Raw genomic sequence first — 17,953 nt, forward strand, 5'->3', positions numbered from 1 at the left:
ATGGGCTCATTATTGTTATGTAAAAATGAATCAGGCCAGGCACAGTGGCTCATGCCTGTAATAGCAGCACTTTGGGAGGCTGAGGAAGGTGTGATATGAAGTCAGGAGTTCGAGACCAGCCTGGCCAACATGGTGAAACCCTGTTTCTATTAAAAATACAAAAATTAGCTGGGCGGGGTGGTGGGCGTCTGGAATCCCAGCTACTTAGGAGGCTGAGGCAGGAAAATCACTTAAACTCAGGAGGTGGAGGTTACAGTGAGCTGAGATTGCACTATTGCACTCCAGCCTGGGCAACAAGTGAGGAACTCTGTCTTAAAAAGAAACAAAAAACAGGTGGTTGGCGGAGGCGGGGGGGCGGGGAGAAAAAAATCAATACATATTTTAACTATTTCTCAGTTTTAATTTGGTAATATTGATATATACAACCCACACACACAAATGGTCTTTAAGGTAATCAAGGTTTTTTTTTTTTTTTTTTTTTTTTTGAGACAGAGTCTAGCTCTGTCACCCAGGATGGCTAGCAATGGTGCCGTCTCAGCTCACTGCAACCTCCACCTCCCAGGTTCAAGCGATTCTCCTGCCTCAGCCTCCCAAGTAACTTGGATTACAAGTGCCTGCCACCACACTCAACTAATTTTTTCTACTTTTAGTAGAGATGGGGTTTCACCATGTTGGCCAGGCTGGTCTTGAACTCCTGACCTCATGATCAAGGTCCTCAAGTTTTAAGAGTATTGACTTTTTCTAGCTTCTTGTATGTGAAGTGGCATAAAAGAAGAAGAAAAAAGAGGATAAACTTTTTCATTCTTAGATGAAAAAGTTTGGGAACCACCGTCCAAGATTCTCTCCCTTTCCTACTCTCCTCAAAATCTCACCCATGCCTATAACATCAATTACCATCTAAACACTAGTGATTATGAGTTTTTATCTCCTGCTCAGACCTCTGCTCTGAGCCTCCAACTCCCATCTGACTGTGTAGTTTTAGACATATAAAAATCTGTATGTGCCAGACTAGACTTGTAATCTATCCTCTCACACTGGTTTTCTTCCAGGCTTCTCTATCTCTTTGAAGAGTACCACCTCACCCCTCAACCCATCATCATCCTATCACCTGTATTATCTCTGAAATCCATTCAGAATTCTCTATATCCACTGCCCCCATCCTAGTTTTAGCTATCATCATTTTTCACCTAACCACATTCATGACCTTCTAGTTGAAACATTTGCATGGACTACAGGCCCCCTTCAATGGTTCTTCTCACTGCAGCCAGAGTGATCGACAATCTTTTTTTTTTTTTAAGCTCTGTGATACATGTGCAGAACGTGCAGGTTTATTACATAGGGATACACGTGCCATAGTTGCTTGCTGCACCCATCAACCCATCATCTAGGTTTTAAGCCCTGCATGTATTAGATATTTGTCCTAATCCTAAATTTGTCCTAAATACATCTTAAAATATATTTAAGATACATGTTAAATCAATGGAGAAAAACCTTTAATGTCTTCATATAGCTCTTTGCATAGAGACTAAAATCCTACAGGACCCTGCATAACTTAGTTATAGCACTTTATTCCAAATTTTACTGAACAAGTTAAACTCTAATAAATTTCTTCATAATGCAGCTAAACCCATTTCCACTTTCATACTAATCGTTAACTAATTTTCTTGGGATCGATTCTCATCCCTCTTAATTTTATATTTTGAGTTTTCTTTGAAAATCTTTACCTGATTTTTGTAGGTCAAATTTACAGATCTAAATTATGTCGTTTTGATGCATCTATCAATTTTTTAGTCAACATCAGTTTATTTTATTTATTATTTAGAGACGGAGTCTTGCTCTGTCACCCAGGTTGGAGTGCATTGGTGCCATCTTGGCTCACTGTAACCTCTGCCTCCTGGGTTCAAGCGATTCTACTGCCTCAGGCTCCAAGTATCTGGGATTACAGATGCCTGCCACCAAGCCTTGCTAATTTTTGTATTTTTAGTAGAGACGAGGTTTCACCATGTTGGTCAGGCTGGTCTTGAACTCTCAACCTCGGGATCCACCCCCCTAGGCCTCCCAGAGTGCTAGGATTACAGGCATGAGCCACTGCACCCAGATATTTTTATTTATTTTTTATAGACAGGGCCTTGCTCTGTCACCCAGGTTAAAATGCTGTAGTACAACCACAGCTCAGTGCAGCCTTAAACTCCTGGGTGCAAGTGATCCTCCTGCCTCAGTCTCTTGAGTAGCTGGCAGTACAGGCACACATGACTGTGCCCTGCTATGCCTAATTTTTTTTTTTTTAATCTTTTTGAGATGGAGTTCCCGTCTGTTGCCTAGGCTGGAGTAATGACACGATCTTGGCTCACTGAAACCTCCAGCTCCTGGGTTCAAGCAATTTTCTTGCATCAGCCCCTCGAGTAGCTGGGATTACAGGCATCTGCCACCATGCCCAGCTGACTTTTGTATTTTTAGTAGAGATGGGGTTTCATCTTGTTGGCCAGGCTGGTCTTGAACTCCTGACCTCAAGTGATCCAGCACCTTGGTCTCCCGAATTGCTGGGCATGAGCCACTGTGCTCGGCCACTTTTTAGATTTTTTTTCTATCAGTGCTGTCTAATAGTTACTAGTTACATGTGGCTATTTCCATTAAATTTTACCATTGAATTTTAAAAAAATAAAAATTTCAGGCTGGGCAGAGTGGCTCATGCCTGTAACCCCAGCACTTTGGGAGTCCAAGGTGGGCGGATCACCTGACATTTGAGACCAGCCTGACCAACATGAAAAAACCCCATATCTACTAACAAAATACAGAATTAGCAGGAAATGGTGGCGCATGCCTGCAATCCCAGCTACTTGGGAGGCTGAGGCAGGAGAATCACTTGAACCTGGGAGACAGAGGTTGCAGTAAGTCGGTATCACGCCATTGCACTCCAGCCTGGGCATCAAGAGCAAAACTGTCTCAAAAAACAAAACTTCAGTACCTCAGTTATGATTGCCTCATTTCACATGATCAATAGCCACATGTGACTAATGACTACTGTACTGAGTAAATGGAGTACCTTTCTGTCATTGTATAAAATTATATTGAACAGTGCTGTTTTGTACCCTTATTAATGGTTGCTCACAGGACTTGTTATCTCAGTTTTCTTGGGCTACTATAAAAGAATACCATAATTTGGTGGCTCCGACAGAGATATTTCTCACAGTTCTGGAGCTGGGGAGTCCACAATCCAGGTGCTAGCCCATTCAATTCCTGGCTTATAATTCATACCATCATTGGTTTCCTAGGATTCTACCTATAAGAATGTTCCCAGATTAGGTTATCTTACTGCAAAGTGGCCAAATAATGACCTTTTTCTCCTTTGTCTTATTTACCATAATCTTTCCTCACACTTCCAAACCCAGTTACTATTATAGGAGACTCTACCCAAGACTCCCATTCCCAGTCTAACCAAATCTCTAGATTTTGTTTGCAGTATATTTATTTACAAGTGTAAATGTAATCACATTCAATACTGATCAACATTGAGATGATTATGGTCTGTCAGAATGTTTATTTCCCTCAGATCACACATATTTGGGGAAAAATTTGGTCATTTTTATAGAGATACTGATACTGTTCTGCTAGAGCGTCCCTTGGTTATTTCTGTCTTTGCTTAGGGCATAATAACTAATAGGGAACATATACACTAAGTTCAAGTTTGGGTATATTAATCAAATGTGACATGTGTCTACTGTATTTACTTTTTTTTTTTTTTTGAGACGGAGTTTCGCTCTTGTTACCCAGACTGGAGTGCAATGCCGTGATCTCGACTCACCGCAACCTCCGCCTCCTTGGGTTCAAGCAATTCTCCGGCCTCAGCCTCCGGAGTAGCTGGGACTACAGGCGCGCGCCACCATGCCCAGGTAATTTTTGTATTTTTAGTAGACGGTGCTTCACCATGTTGACCAGGATGGTCTCAACCTCCTGACCTTGTGATCCACCCGCCTCAGCCTCCCAAAGTGCTGGGATTATAGGCGTGAGCCACTGCGCCCGGACTACTGTATTTACAATAATACCTCTTAAAAAAAAGCACAAATGATTAGCTTTTTAAATAGACTTTTATTGTGAAATATAAAATATTTGGAAATGATTTTTAAAATTTCAATTAGTGTTAACAATTCAATTATCTTTATGAGAGAAAGCACCACATTAAAAAATACATTCAAAGAAGTAATCTACAACGCACATGCTAAAATGACTTAACAATAATGACATTAACAAATCATGAAATTCAGAAGCTTCTTCTAATTACAGATCTAAATTAGGGGTCTCAAACTTAGAGGTCTTCATGGCTGAGGAGGAACTACAAAGTAGAGAAGCTGCCTGGTACAAGAGGGAAGTCCAGTAGGCTGTGGCAAACTGGGGAATGCATGCCCAACTGAAAGACTCTAACATTTTATGTAGTACCTAATCCTCAAAATGGCAGACAATGGCAGACTGCACTTCTTTGAGATTATATATGAGACCACTTAAGCTACCATTTTGAGGGGAATATATTACAAAATTCTAAGAAAAGGTATTTTGCACTTCAAATGTATCAACTGAGGTAGTTTTAGGGATATATTCTTAAAACATCTGATTAAGAGATGAAATTTTAAAAATACCTTCTTTCACATTTTATTTGGGAAAAATCAGTTATGCCTAAGAGTTAATTAAAACCAAATCAAAATTTCATTTTTTTTACCAACAGAAATTCACATGCCATAGTACATTATTGCTTAGTAAGAAATATTTATGTGAACAATAATAAAGTATTGGTTTTACTAAAACCATTGTTCAAAAAGCATTCAATCATATAACCTCACAATATATGTAAGAAAATTGTAATTCAGTTAACAAGTTTAAAGAGTATTTTGTGAAAGAACTTTAGTAGATTTTGTACTTTCAGTTAAAACTAAAGGTTTTCTTCTGAACATGCAGAATTGCTTATAGCTCAAAGAGATGTACAGTGTTGTCTTGTTGTGCCAAAGTAATTTGAAAGAAGTTACTACTTTGTCTACTCTCAATAACTTCACATTAGTAATTTTTAAATGTTTGTAAAAAATCAAGATAGAGCCATTAGAGTGACAAATGAAATCTCCTTTAAAAAGACTGCAAAGGTGCTGGGTGTGGTGGCTCACACCTGTAATCCAACACTTTGGGAGGCCAAGGTAGGTGAATCACTTGAGGTCAGGAGTCCAAGACCAGCCTGGCCATCATGGTGAAACCCCATCTTTATTTAAAAAAAAAAAAAAAGAAAGAAGAAGAAGAAAAAAAAGACTGCAAAGGCACATAATAATTCAAATATCTTTACTAAGCTAAGATTATCTATTTTCTAAGATTAACATTTTAGTTGTCAGCTAGAGAAGTTTAACATAAAAAGCAAGCACCAAACCTAGCCATTTAACACCCCCCAAAAAGAGTTAATAGCTGTTACATAAAACTTTATTTTCTGTAAAATAAACTTTATATGGGACAAATCAATTGCATATGTGTCTATTAAATTCTGAAATTAAAAAGCCAAAGCTGGTAAGTCTTTGGGCAGTTAGATGGTTAGCAATCCAAAGAGTATGCATATAAAAAAATAATTTAAAAAATGAAAAGAAAACTTCAGTCCAGGTGTGGTGGCTCATGCCTATAATCCCAGCACTTTGGGAAACTGAAGCAGTTGGATCACTTGAGGTCAGGAGTTTAAGACCAGCCTGGCCAACATGATGAAATCCCATCTCTACTACCATACAAAAATCAGCTGGGCGTGGTGGCAGGCACCTGTAATCCCAGCTACTCAGGAGGCTGAGGCAGAAAAACCACTTGAACCTGAGAGGCAGGGGTTGCAGTGTGCTGAGATGCCACTGCACTCCAGCCTGGGCAACAGAGTGATACCCTGTCTCAAAAAAAAAAAAAAAATATGTCAAACACAGTATCCATCAGTTAATGCAACAGGTCTCCCAGTGTTTCCATTTTTTGTGAATTAAAACTTTTTTAGTAGGGGAAAATAAGTTTGGCATTTTGTTTTGTTTTGTTTGAGACAGAGTCTTGCTCTGTCTCCCAGGCTGGAGTGCAGTGGCACAATCTCGGCTTCACCACAACTTCTGCCTTCTGGGTTGAAGCAATTCTCCTGTCTCAGCTGCTGAGTAGCTGGGACTATAGGTCCCAGCCACCATGCCCGGCTAATTTTTGTTTTTTTGAGATGGAGTCTTGCTCTATTGCCCAGGCTGGATTGCAGTGGCACGATCTTGGCTCACTGCAATCTCTACGTCCCAGGTTCAAGCAATTCTCCTGCCTCAGACTCCTGGGTAGCTGAGATTACAGGCATACACCACAATGCCTGGTTAATTTTTTTGTATTTTTAGTAGAGATGAGGTTTCACCATGTTGGCCTCACTGGTCTTGAACTCTGGACCTCAAGTGATCCGCCTGCCTCAGCCTCTCAAAATGCTGGCATTACAGGTGTGAGCCACCACACCTGGCTAATTTTTGTACTTCTAATAGAGATGGGTTTCATCATATTGGCCAGGATGGTCTCAAACTCCTGACCTTGTGATCCACCTGCCTTGGCCTCCCAATGTGCTGGGATTACAGGCGTGAGTGACTGCGTCCAGCCTATTGGCATTTTTTTAAAACCCTAATCTTTGGTAAAGTTTTAAATTCTAGTAAAGTCTAATGCTTTTTATCTGCAGAACATTCACTTTGATCATTATTATTTTTTGAGATGGGAGTTTTGCTCTTGTTGTCCAGCCTGGACTGCAATGGTGTGAGTTTGGCGAACCACAACCTCTGCCTCCTGGGTTCGAGCAATTCTCCTGATTCATCCTCCCGAGTAGCTGGGATTACAGGCATGCACCACCACACCCAGCTCATTTTGTATTTTTAGTAGAGATGGGGTTTCTCCATTTTCGTCAGGCTGGTGGTCTCGAACTCCCAACCTCAGGTGATTCACCTGCCTCGGCCTCCTAAAGTGTTGGGATTACAGGTGTGAGCCACTGTACCAGCTATTCACTTTGATTATTAAAAGCACTTACATTCAAATAGAGGTACATGTGAAAAGAAAAAAAAGTAAAAGAAATGCACTTATCTATGAAGCTATCAGGATACTTTAGAATTCAAAGTTAACACTGATTTTATACATCACAAGGATTTATTTCCACAGCAGAAAATTGGCTGAAGTTGAACACAAGACTATGAATTCACCATACATTCAAAAAAGAAATAAACATGTTTCTCAAATCAAGTCAATAGTGAAATGTTATAAGGGTACAAGGTAAATGCTGATATATTAAAATCTTGGTTTGATTTAGAAATTTTATTAAAAACCAGAAGGGTTTCTATGAATAAATTTATTTAAATTATTCATGATTAAAAATTTAGTTTTTATAAATAGTAACAACAGACTACTGACTATATGGGATTCTAATAAACAATAATAAAAATACCTTAACATTATTTACTTCAAATACTGTCTTCAAATGATACAAATGTATTCAAAATTTATCGTTAACTGATCTGTAACAATGAATTCCAGACTACATTGATAGGAATCAGATATGTTGGTGCTGTCTGCTTGTCTTTCACATCATCATAGGATGAAGCTTCCTTTTGTAAGAAACATCATGGCCACACTGGTTACATATGATGATCCAATTAGTTAGCGTATTTATGGAGAAAGCGTTCAAATGCATCATAGATGGCTTGTCTAAAATTAGATATGAAAGAAAAACTCTTCAGTAACTAGCAAAAAGCGGGGACGGACAATGCCTTTACTGTAAGTTATTTCGAAATTTATCTGGGACTTGCAGCCTGATCTTGTCTCTAAATAGCTATGAAATAGGCAGTTATCCTCCTCAGAAGGTGTGTTTGAATCCATGTACCTTTTTTCTTTTTCTTTTGAGACAGGGTCTCGCTGTGTCACCCAGGCTGGAGTGCAGTGGCATGATCTCTGCTCACTGCAACCTCTGCTTCTCTGTTCAAGTAATTCTCATGCCTCAGCCCCCCATTTAGCTAGAATTACAGGCATGTACTACTATACCCTGCTAATTTTTTATATTTTCAGTAGAGATGGGGTTTCACCATGTTGGACAGGCTGGCCTCAAATTCCTGGCCTCAAGTGATCCGCCCGCTTCAGATGCATGCAACCTTACCACCACTACTAGAAAACCACAAATATACTTCCAACTTATGATAGATCTAGAAGCATTATCTTTTTCTGAAGCACTTTTTTTGTGCCTTAGTATATATTTTATACACACATACACCACACACACACACAGAGATATATGTGTGTGTATAAAATAAATTATGAAAGAAAAAGGAACTGAGTTTTTGTCTTCTTATCACTTTGTTGAAATTATGTAACTTTTCAGAATATGACAGTCTGTTTCACACATTATGATACAGATGTTTTTCATTTCCTATGAACATGTTCCTAGCTCCTTAAAAGCCTTGGTTTCCTACATTAACTTCACCGAGTATTTTAATATTTCAGTTGAAAAGGAATAGACCAATTTCATCTTATGTAAGATTTTTTTCTTCTCTTTTTTTAGAGACAAGATCTCACGATGTTGCCTAGGCTTGAGTGCAGTGGTTACTCTCAGGTGCAATCATAGCACACCACAGCCTCAAACTCTGGCATCAAGCTATCTTACCTCAGCCTGTTGAATATCTGGAACTACAGTCCTGTGCCCCACTCATATTTTTTTCTAAAGCAGTTTTTTTCTTTTCTTTTTTTTTTTTTTTGAGACGGAGTTTCGCTCTTGTTACCCAGGCTGGAGTGCAATGGCGCGATCTCGGCTCCCGCAACCTCCACCTCCTGGGTTCAGGCAATTCTCCTGCCTCAGCCTCCTGAGTAGCTGAAATTACAGGCACACGCCACCGTGCCCAGCTAATTTTTGTGTTTTTAGTAGAGATAGGGTTTCATCATGTTGGCCAGGCTGGTCTTGAACTCCTGGCCTCAGCTGATTCACCCACCTCGGCCTTCCAAAGTGCTGGGATTACACGCATGAGCCACTGCATCCGGTCCCTAAAGCTGTTTTTTTTTCTATTGTATAATACATTTTCATAGCAGAATATTCAGAAAATCTAAAATATAGGATGGAGAAAACATCATAATCCCATCACTTGCATCTACTGTTAATCTTTTCATATCTTTCCTCCAGGCTTTTAAGAAAACGCATATCTAGACCAGGTGCGGTGCCTCACACCTGTAATCCCAGCACTCCGGAAGGTGGAGCTGGTCAGATCACAAGGTCAGGAGTTCGAGACTAGCCTGGTCAAATGGTGAGACCCCCCATCTCTACTAAAAATACAAAAATTAGCTGCATGTGGTGGTGCATGCCTGTAATCTCAACTACTCAGGAGGCTGAGGCAGGAGAATTGCTTGAACCTGGGAGGCAGAGGATTCAGTGAGCTGAGACTGCACCAGTGTACTCCAGCCTGGGTGACAGAGTGAGACTATGGTTCAAAAAAAAAAAAAAGAGCATGTCTATATTTTCACCCAGTTTAAATAACTATGAAATGTTAATTTTGTATCCCAGTTGTTCAACTAAGCATTTCCTCACATCCTAACAAAGATTAAGATTATCTTTAAAATACATAGCTTGCTAATATTGTTTCCAGTACGTTGGGAAGACATAGTTTTCCATCATGCTTGTCTTTCTTTAGCTCAAGGATTTGTTCCTTGTGAATTATACTGAACCCCCAAGAAGGGAAAAAAATTAGAGGTGGATATTTGCATGTTGGTGTAAACACATAGAGAGATTTTTTTTTGAAGACAGATATGACAGCAGAAGGTGAGAAGTAAAGAAATCTCTGAAATTATTGACCACTGGCTAATTTTTTCCCTCAGTTCCAGGCACTTGCTCTTGTGGAATGAACCTGACTTTGTTTACTTTCTGATGCTAAAGTTACAATCTGGGCTTGTATACATGATATAAGAAGGGTTAGGAAGACTACATGTCCCTTTTTAATCATTTGAATAGTCTCTTATTCACATGTATTATCAATAATCTCTAAATAACACAAAATATTAGAGCACATAAAGGAATGGCTTTATTGATGGATTGACTGAGATGGAGTCTCGCTCTGTTGCCCAGGCTGGAGTGCAGTGGTGTGATCTCAGCTCACTGCAACCTCCACCTCCCGGGTTTAAGCAATTCTCCTGACCCAGCCTCCCAAGTAACTGGGACTACAGGCACTTGCCACCACACCCAGATAATTTTTGTACTTTTAGCATAGTTGGGGTTTCACCATAGTGGCCAGGCTCGTCTCAAACTCCTGACCTTGTGATCCACTCACCTCAGCCTCCCAAAGTGCTGGAATTACAGATGTGAGCCACCATGCCCGGTGGCTTCTTTTATTTTTATGTTTGGTGTGTGAAAAGACTGAATTTTTAATAATTCTACTATTCCAATGTCATCTAAACTCTGTTAAGTTTTTTTTTTTTCAAACACGGATCATAAGAAACAATCTTTTAAGTTTTGAAGTGACAGATGGGGAATGGATGAGGCCAAATAGCTTAGTAGTGACTCCACTTGAGCAAGTTTCTTAACGTTTTTTGTTCCCTTTATTCTGTGTAAAGGGGATAATAACAGAGCAATTGCCCTAGCATCTGGCACATGATAATAGTTAACATTTATCTCTCTCAAATGAAGCCTTCATAATAGCACTTTTGAGTTTTTATATCTGACTTAGATTATAAATCTCTTCTAATACTTCTTAACTATACTCTGACTTAGGTACACCAAAGAGTGAAAAATTTTATACTAATTTACTAATGCAAGCATGTAGGTCCTCTGTATTTGCACATACAATAAAACTTTAGACTCTTCTTAAGCAACCCTAGCAACCCCAGGTAGTCACAGATTTTTGTTTATTTAAGTTTTGTTGTGCCAGAGGGTCAATGAGTATTGGATAGTCTGCTCACTCACCAACAGGGACTCAAATGCTGAATAAATACTTTTTAAAATACCACACTATTAAAGAAAGGTTTGGCCAGGGGAGGTGACTCATGCCTGTAATCCCAGCACTTTGGGAGGCCAGGGAAGGTGGATCACCTGAGGTCAGGAGTTCAAGACCAGCCCGACCAACGTGGAGAAACCCTATGTCTACTAAAAATGCAAAATTAGCTGGGTGTGGTGGTGCATGCCTGTAATCCCAGCTACTCAGGAGGCTGAGGCAGAAGAATCACTTCAACCGGGGAGGCAGAGGTTTCGGTGAGCTGATCATGCCATTGCACTCCAGCCTGGGCAACAAGAGTGAAACTCTGCCTCAAAAAAAAAAAAAAAAAGAAGAAAGGTTTACTATATCCTTTAAGACATGACAGACTTTTAGAATTTGTCTATTTCTCAAAAAGGTGACATTTAATAAGTTGAGCTAGAGAAGTAACAACATACAAAAATTATTTCTTACATTAACAAGAGCTAAAACATGTCAAACATATCACATACAATTCCTCTATTATATAGCTATGTAGTTGGCAGGTTTTTTTTGAACGCTTATGTACAGGGCACTGATTTAAGCATTTATGTGAACTAATTTATGTAACCATTAATAACATATAAATGCTGGGCGTAGTGGCTCACACCCGTAATCCTAGCACTTTGGGAGGCCAAGGTGGGTGGATCACCTGAGGTCAGGAGTTCAAGACCAGCCTGGCCATCATGGAGAAACCCCATCTTTAAAAAAAAAAAAAAAGAAAGAAATATAATAACATAAAAATGTTCCAATAATAATGCAGAAAACCAGAAAATTATAGTTTTGGCATAAAAGTTTTTTATAAATTCTAACTAAAATAGTGGAATCATATTAGGTTAACATTAAAACCACTTCTCATTTAAGGTTCAATATTCACTTGCTAACTGAAAAACATTGCTAAATTTTCCCATGGATGTTCAGGCCATTCTGAGAGAACATCAGAATAGAGTGAAAAACCTCTTGATGCACCAAAGCAACTTTAACAAGCCATAATCTTCTTTCTCACATCCTAAAATACCTGGCCAGTAATATTTGAAGAGGGTAAAACTGCACAATAAAGCATGCCTATGATAAGCATCATGTCTAGTTCTCTAGGAGAAAAAGAAAATAAGAGGATGAAATTTTATGAAAGAGAGAAAAATAACTCAATGTGAGATTTGTGGGAGGTGAGGAGGAAATTCGAAGATTGAAACAGACAATAAAAATATCTATTTGTTGAAGCAAAAAAATCCAGAAAACAAACAACAAATGAACAAATACCTGTTTAGACTAGTCATCTTACCTGAAGAGTCCTTGTTTAAAAAGATAAGCACTAATATGACCCCCTTCTAGGTATCGAATTTCACAACCAGGCCAAATTTCTTGTAAACTTCGAACTCCTGTTCGTGGAATATAGGCATCTTCTTTGGCTTGAACCACTATAATGAGGCTTGGGTCAACTGGAACTAGGTATAGGATTTTTAAAAAATTCAACATATACACATTAGAAAATAAAAAACACCACACAATGCAGTAAATGAAACATTTGTCAAACTAAAAATTTTTGATTAAGTTAAAAATCAACTATAATGTGCCACATTGCTCATCTCCAGTATAATGAGATCAATATTCTACAGATGATACAAAATCCACTGTGGTTTTAAAAAATTAATTAATTTCTTTTGTGTGTGTGTGTGTGTGTACACAGTAGGTATATATATTTATGGGTTACATACATTGATATAGGCATGTAATGCATAATAATCACATCCAGGTACATGGGGTATGCATTGTCTCAGTTTATTTATTTATTTTTTTGAGATGGAGTTTTGCTCGTTACCCAGGCTGGAGTGCAATGGCGCGATCTCGGCTCACCGTAACCTCCACCTCCTGGGTTCAGGCAATTCTCCTGCCTCAGCCTCCTGAGTAGCTGGGATTACAGGCACGCACCACCATGCCCAGCTAATTTTTTGTATTTTTATTAGAGATGGGGTTTCACCATGTTGACCAGGATGGTCTTGATCTCTTGACCTCGTGATCCACTCGCCTCAGCCTCCCAAAGTGCTGGGATTACAGGCGTGAGCCACCGCACCCGGCCCCTGTAATTTATTTAAAGATGGGATCTCACTATGTTGCCAAGGCTGAAGTGCAGTGGCTATTCACTGGCATGATCATAATACACTACAGTCTTGAACTCTTGGGTTCAAGTGATCCTCCCTCCTTAACTTCCTGAGTAGCCGGGACTACAGGTGAATGCCACCACACTCAGCAATCCAGTGTGATTTTTTGTTTTAGAGACAAGAGTCTCACTTTGTCATAGAGGCTAGGGTGCAGTGGTGCAATCATAGCTCACTGCCACCTTGAATTCCCAGACTCAAGGGATCCTCCTGCCTCAGCCTCTGAGTAGCTGGGACTATAGGCATGTGCCATCGTACCCAATTAGTTTTTTTTTTTTTTGAGACAGAGTCTCACTCTGTCACCCAGGCTGGAGTGCAGTAGCATGATCTCTGCCCACTGCAACCTCCATCTCCTGGGTTCAAGCGATTGTCCTGCCTCAGCCTCCTGAGTAGCTGAGATTAGAGGCACATACCATTATACCTGGCTAATTTTTTATATTTTTGGTAGAGACGGGGTTTCACCATGTTGGCCAGGCTTGATCTCAAACTACGTGATCCACCCACCTGAGCCAGAGTGCTGGGATTACAGGTGTGCACCCTGGGACTGGCCATCTAGCTAATTTTTACATTTTTTTGTAGGGACAGGGTCTCACTATGTTGCCTGGGCTGGTGTTGAACTCCTGGGCTTAAGCGATCCTCCCACCGCAGCCTCCCAAAATGCTAGGATTACAGGTGTGAGCTACTGTGCTCAGCTCCAGAGAGAGAGAGAGAGAGAGAGAGAGAGAGAGAGAGAGAGAGAGAGGAGTGTGTGTGTGTGTTTGAGAAAGAGTCTCACTCTGTCACCAACGATGGAGTGCAGTGGTGTGATCTTGGCTCACAGCAAACTGTTTACTTGGGCTGAAGCCATCCTTCCACTTCAGTCTTCCAAGTAGCTGGAACTACAGGCAGGCACCAACACACATAACTACCGTTGCGTATTTTTTTTTGGTAGAGACAAGGTTTCACCATGTTACCCAGGCTGGTCTTAAACTCCTGGGCTCAAGCAATCCACCTGCCTCAGCCTCCCAAAATGCTGGGATTACAGACATGAGTCACCACACCTGGCTGTCCCATGTGTTTTTTAATGATTAAGATAGTCTTAAATTTTCATAGCTAGAATATGATACATTTAAGTAACCAACTTTTCTTTGCACATATATTCTAGAGCCAACAAAAAAAAAATACCTTTGAAAATATAAAATCTTATAAAGCATTCTTTAAAATATTTCACAAATATTTACACATCAGCAAATGTTCTCAATTTCATATAAAAATTAGTACCTGAGAAATTTGCAACATGAGTACATTCATCCATGACTCCTTTCATAAATATTAAAGATTCTTTCCGAAGACTGTTTCTTCTTTGTTCTTTACTAAGAAGGTGGTATGACTGAGGGTTGCAACTTGTATAACTACTTTTGTTGGTTGAAAGTGTTTGATTGAAGCACTCAATCTTAGAGGTATCTTGCAGTAAGAGTCCTTCTGATGTGGCACTAACAGATGTTTTACTAGAATTATGGCAGTCAACAGGTTTTTGGGATACAACTTGGTCTGTTATATCTAAATTTATAGTTCTGGAAACCAGATTAAGGTTAGTTAGCTTGTCTGCACTGCTAGTGAAGCGTTTCACAAACTCTTGTCCCATTTTGAAAGAATCTGTCTGAATATATGAAAGGAAAGAAAACATTATTTAATATAAAATAGGGTTTTATTAACAACTTTGTTAAAAAAAGAGAAAAAACAAATGTCCATCGATGAATAAATGGATAAACAAAATGTGGTATATGCAAACAATGAAATATTATTCAGTCTTAAAAGGAATGAAATTCTGATGCATGCTACTAACATGGATGAACACTGAAGACATAGGACAAATACTGTATGATTCTACTTGTATGAGGTCCCTACAGCAGTAAGAGTCATAGCAACAGAAAGAGAATGGCCATCGTCAGGGACTGGGAGAAGGGAGGAATGGGTAGTTTTGTTCAATGGGTAAGTTTCAGTTTGAGAAGATGAAAAAAATTTGAAGACAGATGGTGGTGATAGTTGCACAACCTGAATATACTTAATGCCACTGAACTATATACTTAAAAATGGTTACAATAGACAATTTTATATTGTATATATTTACCGTAATTTTTTAAAAAAACAAAGAGGTGTCAATTTAACTCAGGACTAAGATAAATGATTTACACTTTATTGCTGTTTCCTATTAAACAGTAAAGGGCATCATTTAGCATTTAGCCTGCATCTTTTTTTTTTCTTATAGCCAAAGTTTTGAAATCCATGATCTGCCTTAACCTTTGAACTTCTAAAAGTCTTACAACTGAGTAATGTAAATTCAAGCACAAGAGGACACCAGCTGTCCCAAATCCCTTTCTCTGGTTGAACTAACAAGAATTAAAAATTATCAAGGAAAAAAAGAAATATTGCCTATTAAAATCTCAAAACTATATTTTAAGTTGTAAATACAATTATGTGTTACTTAATGACAAGACATGTTCCGAGAAATGCATTATTAGGTTGTTACATTGTTGTGTAAACCTAGATGGTATAAGCCAACTACACACCTAAGCTATATGGTATAATGTATTGCTCCTGGGTTACAAACTTGTAAGGCATGTGATTGTACTTAATACTGTAGGTAACTGTAACATAATTGTAAGTATTTGTGTATCTAATCATTGAAAAGATACAGTAGGCCAGGCACAGTGGTTCATGCCTATAATCCCAGCACTTTGGGAGGCCGAGGGGGCGTTGATCGCTTGATGTGAGGAATTCAAGACTAGCCTGATCAACATGGTGAAACTCCATCTCTATCAAAATACAAAAATTAGCCAGGTATGGTGGGGGGCACCTGAAATCCCAGCTACGTGGGAGGCTGAGGCAGGAGAATCACTTGAACCCAGGAGGCAGAGGTTACAGTGAGTAGAGATTGTGCCACTGCACTCCAGTCTGGGAGACAGAGCAAGACTCCATCTCAAAAACAAAAAGAAAAAGAAAAGGTATAGTAAAAATATGGTATTACAATCTTTGGGACCACCTTGTATATATGGTTTGTCATTGACTGAAACATTGTTATGCAGAGCATGATTGTACAATATAATTTAAGTAAAAATAAACTTGTTATGTAGTAACAGGCAAGTCAAAAGAAAAAATGACAGCCTGGGAAAATATATTTGCAACTCATATAACAAATGGCAAATAACTTTAATTTATTAAGAGGTAGAATTGAATGATGTTTTAAAAGCCCAGAACCCCCAAAATGAGCAAAGGATATACACATAAAGGAAACAGAAAACAAAATACAAAAATACAAACTGCTCTTAAATTTATAAAAACTTGCTCAATTTCCCTCATACTTAGTTACTTAAAATTAAAACTATACCATTTTCCCGTGTTGGTTGACAAAAAATAAAAACTCATGTTTGACAACACATGGAATTTGTGAACTTATGGAGAAAGACACATTCCTGCTGGTGGTATAAACTGACACAACTAGAATCAGACAAAATCTAACTACATTACTATACCCCTGACTCAGCAATCATATTTCTAGGAATTTATGTTTATACAACATGTAAGTATATGTGTATCTAATCATAGAAAAGCTAATCAGGTAACCAAATATGAATATACAAAGTTACTCACTGCAGCATCGTTTATTAATAGTGAAAGATGAGAAACAACATAAATATCTATCAACAGGGTACTGATTAATAAATTATGGTACATGAATTCACTTAATAGACTATATTACGTAACAGTAAAAAATAACAAGGAAACACCTGTGCATAGTCCATAAAAAAGAGAAGTGAGGCTGGGCACAGTGGCTCATACCTGTAATCCCAGCATTCTGGGAGGCTGAGGCAGGCAGATTGCTTTAGCCCAGGAGTTTGAGACAAGCCTGAGCAACATTGTGAAATTCCATCTCTACAAAAAATACAAAAATTAGCCAGGTTGCTGGTACATGCCTATAACCCCAGCTACTTAGGAGGCTGACATAGAAGGTGACCGTGCCAGATTCTGTCTCAACAAAAACAAAATACACAGTGTGTTTGCCCCTCGTTTTTTTTTTTTCCCTTTTTTTTTTTGAGATGGAGTCTCACTCTGTCACCTGGGGTTAGAATACAATGGCACAATCTCGGCCCACTGCAATCTTTGCCTCCTGGGTTCAGGGATTCTTTTGCCTCAGCCTCCCGAGTAGCTGGGATTACAGGCGCCTGCTACTACACCTAGCTAGTTTTTTGTATTTTTAGTAGAGACAGAGGTTTCACCATGATGGTCAGGCTGGTCTTGAACTCCTGACCTTGTGATATGCCCGTCTCAGACTCTCAAAGTGCTGGGATTACAGGTGTGAGCCACTGTGCCCGGCCAATGCCTTTTAATAAATGTAGTAATATTTGCTTTGCATGATTCTGTGTTTTATTTTTAAGTTTTATCTAATCAATCAATCAATCTATCTATCTATCTATCTATCTGTCTATCTATCTATTTTGAGACGGAGTATCGCTCTTGTTACCCAGGCTGGGTTGCAATGGCACCATCTCGGCTCACTGTAACCCTCCGCCTCCTGGGTTCAGGCAATTCTCCTGCCTCAGCCTCCTGAGTAGCTGGGATTACAGGCACGCGCCACCATGCCCAGCTAATTTTTTGTATTTTTAGTAGAGACCATGTTAACCAGGATGGTCTCGATCTCTTGACCTTGGGATCCACCTGCCTCGGCCTCCCAAAGTGCTGGGATTACAGGCGTGAGCCACCGTGCCCGGCCTTATTTATTTATTTTTAAGACAGAGTCTCTATCACCCAGGCTGGAGTGCAGTGGCATGATCTTGGCTCACTGCA

At 39.3% G+C, this 17,953-nt stretch overlaps 1 protein-coding gene across 32 annotated transcripts in view; it reads right to left on the reverse strand.

Annotated features, from left to right (window-relative positions):
* Positions 1-4,066: 4,066 nt before the first annotated feature.
* The window catches only part of ABHD18 (abhydrolase domain containing 18), a 70,369-nt gene continuing 56,482 nt past the window's right edge, over positions 4,067-17,953 (reverse strand). For 21 of the 32 annotated variants that reach the window (XM_054252930.2, XM_054252929.2, XM_078366513.1 and 18 more), the window contains 4 exons: positions 16,949-17,041; positions 14,390-14,768; positions 12,256-12,418; positions 4,067-7,698 (listed from right to left, as the gene is read on the reverse strand). In XM_054252930.2, the coding sequence (XP_054108905.1) occupies positions 7,647-7,698; positions 12,256-12,418; positions 14,390-14,768; positions 16,949-17,041 (687 nt within the window). In that variant the 3' untranslated portion in view covers positions 4,067-7,646. The remainder of the gene's footprint in view (positions 7,699-12,255; positions 12,419-14,389; positions 14,769-16,948; positions 17,042-17,953) is intronic. The other 11 variants (XM_078366509.1, XM_078366521.1, XM_078366508.1 and 8 more) reach the window with 1 other exon arrangement.

The sequence above is a fragment of the Callithrix jacchus genome, chromosome 3 (genome assembly GCF_049354715.1).
Source record: "Callithrix jacchus isolate 240 chromosome 3, calJac240_pri, whole genome shotgun sequence".
Classification (NCBI taxonomy): domain Eukaryota; kingdom Metazoa; phylum Chordata; class Mammalia; order Primates; family Cebidae; genus Callithrix; species Callithrix jacchus.